General features: G+C 40.1%; 2 protein-coding genes across 2 annotated transcripts in view; both read left to right on the top strand.

Moving 5' to 3' along the window:
- The first annotated feature begins 865 nt into the window (after positions 1 to 865).
- Positions 866 to 3,446, top strand: rrad (Ras-related associated with diabetes). The gene is made up of 5 exons (XM_083550139.1): positions 866 to 1,024; positions 1,148 to 1,580; positions 1,824 to 1,897; positions 2,022 to 2,226; positions 2,440 to 3,446. Exons 2-5 carry the CDS (start codon positions 1,214 to 1,216, stop codon positions 2,715 to 2,717), a joined length of 924 nt encoding a protein of 307 aa, XP_083406265.1. The 5' UTR covers positions 866 to 1,024; positions 1,148 to 1,213; the 3' UTR covers positions 2,718 to 3,446.
- Positions 3,447 to 3,769: 323 nt separating this feature from the next.
- Positions 3,770 to 9,914, top strand: part of cdh16 (cadherin 16, KSP-cadherin) — a 55,030-nt gene continuing 48,885 nt past the window's right edge. The window contains 5 exon segments of the mRNA XM_083550168.1: positions 3,770 to 3,831; positions 4,231 to 4,279; positions 4,389 to 4,487; positions 6,712 to 6,846; positions 7,340 to 7,469. Coding sequence (XP_083406294.1) covers positions 4,253 to 4,279; positions 4,389 to 4,487; positions 6,712 to 6,846; positions 7,340 to 7,469 — 391 coding nt within the window. The 5' untranslated portion in view covers positions 3,770 to 3,831; positions 4,231 to 4,252.

Genomic DNA, 9,914 nt, shown 5'->3' with positions numbered 1-9,914 from the left:
GAAGGATGTGTGGACTTTTGCCACCTCTGAAAAGGACATAGCAAAGCAAATACCAATAAGTTTAGAAAGTAAATTTCACTCATGTGGTTGCTGAGAAAGTTTTTCATCCATATTGGAATTTATTGGCTTAAAATGTAGTTACTGCATTTTTTTTCCTTTCAGAATACGGACATAATAAAATGAGTGTCTCAGTGTAATTAGTGATGAAGTGAGTTTGGATATAAATTTCAGTTCCTCAGGCACCTCTATTATCAAGGAGCATCCACAGTGTTCATGTTTAATTTTATTAGCATTCAATAATATTACATAAGATACATAGTTTACTTGTATATCTCAATCCTGAATTCATATTTTTATTGCGTCAGTATAACGCTTTATGTGCACCAGGATCGTTTATTGCATAGATTTTGACCAGAATATTATTTATTACTAATATGACACACCACACCTGAATAATGCGTTACATTCATGCTATCAGAATATCTTTATTGAACAAATTTGACACAGTGAATAGTTAAGGGCCTTGCTGAAGGGTCCAAGGGTGGCAGCTTGTTAGATTTGAACTCACAACCTTCTAATCAGAAGACCAGCATTGTAACCTCCGAGCTCCCACTTCCACACATTAGTGACTCCCAGGATGAGAAAAATTAAGATCCATTATACCCTTAACCATAAACAGTGGAAAATGAATTCGCATAATACAGTGACTAATGTGTTTTTCATTAACTTTAGTCGCCATATTCCACTCTTGATCCTTCTGGCTTCCCATAGTAAAATGCGCCTCCGCGCGCACTGATGGTGATTCTCCATCACCAAGTCCCTCCTCTCGCATCATGACATCACTGAATCTACTCTGCCATAAATAAAGGGAGACCCGTCTACATCTCTGATCATAAACCCTGGATCACACTTTGGAAGAGCTACAGAACGAGCTACAAACCAAACCAAGCCAGCAGAAGGTTCATTTCTTATAGGAATTACTGCAGTTTTATACTGAAGCAGGACATTGGAGCCAAAATCTAATGTAGGTATTACTTTGATCTATTCTTGATTATATGTTAATATTGTGGATTTATAATAATAATAATAATAACAAGTATATAAATATCAATAATTAATATAAGCAATATAAACTTGATTCACACAGCCCTTGTGACGGATTACACCGGGTTTTAAGGAGCTGCTCGAGTTCAAGGCAACCAGTCGTGAAGTCATGACTTTGAACAAAGGAGACAAGTGTCGGAACATGGACAGGAGGAGAGGAAGTGCTCCGTTCCCCGTGCACCTCCAGACCCTGCACCGGAGGAGCATGCCGGTGGATGACCGCGAACTGCGCTCCTCGATGCCGCCCGTGTACCCGGGCGAGTTGTCCAACCTGACCCGCTGCACGTCCTACAGTCCCGGCGAGCCGCACCGCGACAGCTGCGTCTCAGACTCCTCCGACTCGGTCATCTCCTCCGGGAGCGACTCCAACGGCCAGGTCTACAAGGTCGTCATCCTGGGCGAGCACGGCGTGGGGAAGTCCACGCTCGCGCGGATATTCGGCGGCGTGGAGGACACGCACGACTACGAGGACGCAGGTAATGAAACTGCGCGTCACCTGTGATCAGGGGGTGAATCCCAGGAACAGCCGGTTAGGATCACCATTTGTTACGGGATAAAACTGTATTGATTGCTGCTATTTTCATGAATCCATTACCCTCAAACAGACGCTGTCAGTCAGCCATTATTATAATGACTCTAACTGGCAACGCAGGACTGCAGCTCATATACAAGAGAGATATTGCAATGAGGTGATCACGTATTTTATTCCATTCTTTTAGGAAATACATATGACAGATCGATCGTCGTTGACGAAGAGGAAGCAAACATCTTATTATATGACATCTGGGAGCAGGTGAGCCAATCACACACAAACACACACTATAAAGTTTAATATAAACCATAAACTCATTACAAACAAAATCCCCACATCGACAATGCACTAACCAGACGACCTGCTGATTGCGTGATCTTCTCAGGACAACAGCCAGTGGCTGAAGGATCAGTGTATGCGAATGGGTGATGCCTACATCATCGTCTACTCTGTGACGGACAAGTCAAGTTTTGAGAAGGCCTCAGAACTCCGTATACAGCTCCGCCGGGCACGACAGTCCGAGAACATCCCTATCATCCTGGTGGGAAACAAGACAGACCTCGTACGCTCCAGAGAAGTGTCTGTAGATGGTAGGTACTCTTCCTACAATCCCTTTTTTCCTGCCTCAGTCATTCCAATAGTAGATAACTTCCTGAATGTTGCAGTTACACATCCATTTCCTGGTGTTAAAGAAAATAAAACCCAATCCTAGGTTATGAGTGCATGCCAGGTTGAGTAAACTTCATCCCTTACCACTGAGTAACAGCCACTTACTCTATTGATCTTCACCGTTTTGCTTGCAGAGGGCAGCGCGTGCGCCGTAGTATTCGACTGCAAGTTCATCGAGACCTCGGCATCTCTCCATCACAACGTCCGAACCCTGTTCGAGGGAATCGTGCGGCAAATCCGCCTTCGGAGAGACAGCAAGGAGGAGAACGCACGGCGCATGGCGAACTGCAAACGCCGAGAGAGCATCAGCAAGAAGGCCAAGCGGTTTCTGGGTCGTATGGTGGCACGCAAAAACAAGAAGATGGCCTTCAGGCAGAAATCCAAGTCCTGCCACGACCTTTCGGTGCTCTGAGCGAAATTGGACTTGTAGAGCCATGAAGACCAGAAGCTGTGTGTTTTTTTTTTTTTTTTTTGGACACTAACTCAAGGACTAGGCAACTGTACAAAGATATATTTCCATATTTTATATTGTACAACAAACAGAACCCTACAATAGTCAGTGGTGTAGACTTGCATGAGGCTTTTTAAGTTTATATATTTTTTATTTTCATATTTTATGTTTGTTTTTTTTGCCTTGAAGTTGTGGAGTGGTCAAATGTTAGCAGTGCAATTAGAAGTCAAGGTCTCAAAGCTCTTTCATGATGGACTGAGAGCTTCGGGCATGCCTTCTCAAGAAAAGAGAGTTCTTTGTAAATGCAGTAACAAAAGTATTGGGTCGTGGTGATGGGATACACGTTCTCATGTACATGTCTAAATGATGAGCACAATTATTTCTCCTCACTGAGATGAAAAACAAAATCATATTTACTTGAATCTGAGTGCGCAGGTACGTACTTCAGCACTTCAGAAACACAGGATGGTGTTTGGGGGAAAAGGGGAACTCTGGACTGCGAATTTCACACGTTATCCTCAACCCTTTATTTAAGTTCAAGGTGTAACTGAATATCGTAGAAGCAATAAATTGTTGTTTTGTTTTTCTCGAAATGTTTGATTTGCACTTCCATCGAACATTATTCTATTGTTAATTTTATTACATGTTTACACTGATTTTTATAATAAAAAGAACTAATTTAAGGAGAAACCTTCTTGTTTATTGCCAACACACACACACACACACACACACACACACACACACACACACACACACACACTCGTGTGCACACACACACACACACACACACACACACACACACACACACACACACGTGCACACACACAAACACAATTTCCTCAGGAAGCTCTGTTGCATTTAATGCATTCCCTCATCCATATGTAGGTGTGGAATTATGCAGAGACTTGTTGACCAGGAGTATCATTAAAGGAAAACAAGGCAGTTAAGCGCCTTTGCATGAAATTGAAGCGGTTAAACATTAATTTGCGGAGAGTAGACACCGTTCCCTCACACCTCACTTTAACCATTCTGTCTTTGTTGGGGACCAGAGCAGACACTCACCCGCTTTTATAAGGTACGTCGTTTTTCCTTTCAAATTTATTGAAAATATGACGGATATTTTTGCATTAAAAGATCTACAAAAGACGTGTACGTCTTATCACCTCAGTGAGAATGTAGTCTTCTACAGTAGGTCTTATTCTTATGTCTTATGTTTTTGCTATTAAATGCATTGACTTTCAAATCATACAATTGGAGATAGAAATTAAACCAGTTACAATAGCAGGTCTGAAGAATTAATTATTTCAGACATTTGATTGTTTTCAAATGCTTTTGTTTGATCAAATTAATCGAATAGATTTACATCACTGAGTCAAAATTTCAGTTCAGGACTTAAAATGCACCTGTTTATAAAGTGTAAAATTATACAGTAAAATTAAAAGGAATGATGGAATTGAAATGTTTCGTGTCGCAGGCCACAGTGTGTTCATTGAACGATGTCTTCATGGATCAAAAGCTTGAACGTATGACAAGTTCTTCTCTTTTTCTCCTACTTTTTGCACGTAATAGCTTTCTCTTATATTTTAATAAAACTAAATGCTCCTTTATGCTAAAATCTTTTTTTATTTTTAGCTCCTGCTCTGTCTGTCTGTTTTATACGGAGAAGCAGCACACCTTCGGATTGGTGTTCCAGAAAACTATGATGGTATTTTCCCTTGGTACCTCACCAAGGTGAGTTCTGCCTAAAAAGGGACGAGCGAGCACTGTTGCTCTAAATCTGAACTAATTTATTGCTTAAAAAAAAAAAAGTTCTTATTTTAGGAAACTCCTGTAGAACAAAGAATCAATAATGCTGTTTTGTCTGATATCCCAAAATCGAATTTCCAGCTTTCTCTCTGTTGTTGTTAAAACTCCTCAAAGCTCAGTGGAAGGAATCTCTCTGCTATCACAGTTCAGATCTAAATGGAGCGGCTATTATTGGCTGCCGTTGTGTTGCTGGTTTTTGTGTAAGATATAGACTGAGGAAGGAATGGACGTGAGGGTGGGTGAGTGGGGGTGGTGGTGGTGGTGGTGGGGGGGGTGTTGTTGTGGTTAGGGGGTTAAAAAGCAGGCAGGCTTGTGTACATGCTATTCATTTACCTCTTTCACAAAATTCAATGATACAAGGTGTAATTATGAGAAAGCTGCATGCGTCACTACACTTTATATGAGGCTCCAGTGCAAAGCGAGAGGTCCAGTCACGCTGGGCAGAAAACGGCAGGAGTTTAAACCAGAGGCTGTGGGAATAACGAGCTTTTCTCTCTCCTCTGGATCGCTTTTTCCTTTATGACATTGTGAGTGGAGGAAATTGCAAAAGACAATCCTGCCTCACTCAGTGTTCAATACCGAGGCCCCTAAAGTGTTGAATTTGAATGTATTGATGACTGATTAATGATTGTGCTGCCACTGAAAGGACCTAATGATGGTTATTATGTTTATTCAGCCTTTCAGAAAGACAGGTTATGACTCATGTTCTTTGTACAAACCAACATAGAAATAATTTTGCTAATAAAGCAATATGAAGGTTTTTTTTATAACAATCAAACAGAGATATTTGTCGTTATATAAAGTCTTTAGTGACATGCTGGAACTATAAGACTAATGTGTACACTGTGTGTTTTTTTTTACACACTTTTACACACTGATAACAATATAAATAGACATAAGCATGGTGCAGAACATCATAATCAGAGGGTTTCTCAAAGTTATTGAGATGAAAATGTAGTTCTGATGTTTACATTATGCCCCGCTGGCTAACAAGCTGAGGAGAAGGTTCCTGCTGTGGTAGCACAGTGATTAAGATGTTAGATTTCTGATTAGAAGGTTGTGAGTTAAAATCCCAGCACCACCAAGCTGCCACTGCTGGGTCCTTTAGCAATGTGACAATCTATATAATAACTGAGACAAGCAGAATTCTACAATTCAACTGGTAATAAAACTAAATCCCTACTGAAGAATGGTCCAATGATAGTGACCCATCATGAAGCTGGAAAACGCACCCAGTAGAGATGTGTGTGTTACTGAAAACTGGGAACACGGGTTAACCCAACTGTAACATGTGTTTAGATAACGTTGTTAAACAGGGTTATCACTGCCAGCAGCAGAATTCCCTTAAGCCATGTGAGGCTCAGTGGGTTCCACAGCATGGGTAGCATCTGAACAATCTTCCCCCAGCACACACGTCTCACACACAAAGCAACCCATTAACCAAATAAAGTGCTCCAACATTGCATAAAGTGCTCCAACATTGCACTGTAATTGCTTGAGCTGAAAACGGTGGCTTGTGATTTCTAACAGGGTTCTTGTGTTGGCTCAGTGATTAATGTTTATATTTGCAGCCTTATCCAGAAGAGCGACTTACAATTGAGCAGTTGAGGGATAAGTGGTGCTGGGATTCAAACTCATGACCTTCCATTCCAAAGTCCAATGCCGTAAAGCACTGAGCCACCACCTCCTAAATGTGATACATTAAAATGTATGGCCCTTATACAAAGAAACAAACTTGTGGGTTAAGGGCCTCACTCAGGGGCCCAGCAGTGGCAGATTAGTGGTTCTCAGATTTCAACCTTCTGATCAGAAGTTCAATATCTTAACCACTGAACTATCTCTTCCGCCATTAATAATAGATCAGAAGGTGGTGTGTTTAAATCCCATCAGCCAAATGAACAATTGTAAAGGAGTATGCATTATTTTATACATTGCAATATATTACAATACTCTACTGTACATTAAATATCTTCTTATTACTTTATTAGCTATCCTGTTTATTTTTCATTTAATAGTTTTATTGTTATCTGCTGCAAAGATAATAAAATACTGTTATAATGAACATTTTGACGATCAGTATCATTATATCTTTTTAACATCGAATTTTCCCAAATCATTATTTGTGTTTTGTTACTGCGTATTTCCATAGCTGCCTGATCTTCCCTTAACCCATGCTGATCTGGTGGTAACTGGTGATGATGAGGGGATCTTTGGAGTAGAGTCAGGCTTCCTGTACGCCCTAAAACCACTGGACCGGGAGAAGAAGCCATCATACTCCCTGCAAGTGGGTAGACTTTACAGTCAAGATTTTTTTACTCAATAAACATTAATCATTGTACACAGCAATCAGGATGAACTTTTTTTTTCCACAACAGACCTTTTTTTGACAACTGAACTGAAATCGGAGAACAAACAAGAGTTAGAATGACATAGAAACAAACTACAGAATGAATTATTTAATAACATTGAATCCAAACTGTCAGTCCACTTCAGAAGCTTCGTCAGAATGGTCACGAATGTGGTCACTATTTTCGTCATCATTCGTTATAATTGGTTTAATTATTACTTACAATGAATTGGAATGCAATTTAGCAACAAAAAAAGCCTGGACTGCCACTGAGTATCCAATCTATCCAATTCAAGGCTGTGCCAAAAATACCTGACAATTGCTGTGAAAAAATTGCAAGACACATCATAGGATGAAAGGCTTCACTGTGGGCACTGAAAAAAAGAGACTTGCCATGTGACCATTAAATCCTCCTGTGCCTTTCTTCCAGGTGTCCTTCATGGCATCCATGCACCCGCAGAGCTTAAGTGTAGAGGTGTGCGTCATCGACAAGAACGACAACGTGCCCATGTTCCTGCAAGAGAGCATGAGAGGCACTGTTCAACTGGGTCTTCTGAAAGGTGGGAAAGTTCTGCAGGGGTTACCTAACAAGCCCTTCGTTAGCTACTAACGTTCCATTTGTCCAAATCGTCAAATCCAAGCATAAAGGTGCTGAAGGGGCTGACAACAAAACAAGGGGTGATTTTTTTGTGTCTAAAAATAACATTCTGAGATTTTAAATTAAGGCATTGTTTCTAAAGGCCATTGAGGGCAACTGGATAAGTTTATGGCTAAAAACATGCTAATATGAACGTTAGGCCTTATACTAATAACCTCATATATAGAATGTAACAAATAGTTACAATGTGACAAGTCACATACTGACCAATCCAGTCCAATCTAATCCAATTTATTTCAAATCTGGTTCAATCTAATCAAGTCCAGTCCAATACAATCCACTACTCTCTAGTCAATTCAATCTAATCTAATACGATACAATACAATACAATCAAATCCAACCCAATAAAACCCAATCCAATCCACTCTTATCCAGTCCAGTCTATTTCAATTTCAGTCCAATCTAATTTAATACAATACAATTAAATCTAACCCAATCCAATCCATACCAGTCTAATCCTATATGGTCCAATCTAAATCCAATTTAATAAAGTACAATTCAATCCGATCAAGTTTATTCTAGTACAATATCATTTAATCTTCTCCAATCCAATCCAATAAAGAACATTTTGTAGAGTACTTTTAACAGTGGACATCACAATCTCAACAGCTTTAGAGAATTAAAGCAATAAATAAATTAATGTATAGGTTTGTACCCCCCTGTTATAATGAATTCCTTAAAACATTAAGAAATGACCATGATAAAACAGACGCTGTAGATGAAATGAATGAAACCGAGAATGAGCACCAGGTTGCGGTGAAAAACCTCTGACATGCTTTGATTTGCTCCAACAGCTTCATATCTGCCTAAAAACCCTGTTGCATCCTGTTTAGCTCAGTCCAAATACATGTTTCCATTTACGAACACATGCCATAAAGCATCCATAAAGGATTCTGTATAAACAATCTTACACAAATAGAGACACAATACCAGCAAATCCAGCTTACTGAATAACAGCTGAAGACCACCAGCAAAGTATTGAAACACCAGACTTTTCCAGCCATATGTGCTTCTTCCCCAAATGTGGTAGCATTCCCTTTAACCATCATTTAATTTAGGAGACCCAAACCTGTTCCAGCATGTCAATGCTCCTGTGCACAAAGCCAGCTCCACAAAGATCTGCTTTAGATAGGTTGGAAGATCTCCTGCTATAGAGCTCCAACCCTATTGAACACCTTTGGAATCTGACTGCACCCGAGGCCTCCTCACCGTCTCACCTACATCAGTACCTGACTTTACTAACACTCTTGTGGTTGAATGAAAGCTCAAAAATCAAATGGATCATCTCCCAAGAAGAGTGGAGCTCATTATAACAGCAAATAGGGACTGAATAGGGTCTGAACTTATGATCAGCTGTCCATATAGAGTGTCTTCAAGTATAAAGCATTCAGGCAAAATCAAAGAATGATTCTTGTTTACTTCACCTACTGTTGTGAACTTCAGATACACTTTCAGAGTGAGCAGCAATTTCAGAGAAATTCCAAGATTTCATTAAAGATGCCACAACATTCTTCTATTTTTTTTTTACATTTTTTTGCAACTTTGGTTCAGACTTTCAGGAAGGACGCACACACACACACACACACACACACACACACACACACACACACACACACACACACACACACACACACACACAAATCGGCAGTTAGTTTTATAATGTTGGAAAATGTTGAGAAGTATTTGGCAGGGCTTTAACTACGAGTGTTTGTAATTATGTTGGACTTTATTGTGTGCTTTGGGGTGTAGAGGAAATATTTTGAATGTAGAAGTAGAGATTTTCGGGGTGTGTATTGGAGTTATGTCTAGAGGAGAATGTTGATGTTGGACTTTATTGGAGTATGAGGTTTGGTTTATTGGAGAAAGGATTTTTGGGGGGGTTTATTGTACAGTGGTTCATTCTAGCATCTGAATCCCACCTGCTTGTGTGTATACATGGTAAACTTTAGCCTTGGAGCAATTTATTCAAAATGCAGAGCCGTCTGTATGGATTTCTTTATACGTCCCTCCTGGCAGTTGACCATATTGACCACCTTGCCTGATAGCTACAGTTTCACCCTGCTAAACATGGATCATTCTTCAGGCTTTCAGCTCTTGATAGGCATAACCAGAGCAGTGATGCCTCTATATGGCAGTGTATTTATAGATGTGTTTGGATTGTGCTTGTGGAGATTTGCGCTCTTTTTTCTTCAAGGATGATAATAATGTCAGGTACTGATGTAGGTGAGGTTCAATAGGGTTGATGTCAGAGCTCTATAGCAGGAGATCTTTCACTCCAACACAGATGTTCATGCAGCTGGCTTTGTGCACAGGAGCATTGTCATGCTGGAACAGGTTTGGGTCTCCT

This window comes from Silurus aristotelis (assembly GCF_946808225.1).
Source record: "Silurus aristotelis genome assembly, chromosome: 9".
Taxonomy (NCBI): domain Eukaryota; kingdom Metazoa; phylum Chordata; class Actinopteri; order Siluriformes; family Siluridae; genus Silurus; species Silurus aristotelis.
Note: the sequence above shows the minus strand (reverse complement) of the source record. Positions and strands in the feature narration are given on the sequence as shown.

What these genes read in the sequence shown, in the direction of transcription:
- rrad (XM_083550139.1), top strand. Translation starts at nt 1,214, where the DNA reads ATGACTTTGAACAAAGGAGACAAGTGTCGGAACATGGACAGGAGGAGA. An exon ending in GCACGACTACGAGGACGCAG is followed by an intron (nt 1,581 to 1,823) that starts GTAATGAAACTG and finishes CCATTCTTTTAG; the next exon opens with GAAATACATATGACAGATCG. An exon ending in CAGAGAAGTGTCTGTAGATG is followed by an intron (nt 2,227 to 2,439) that starts GTAGGTACTCTT and finishes TTTTGCTTGCAG; the next exon opens with AGGGCAGCGCGTGCGCCGTA.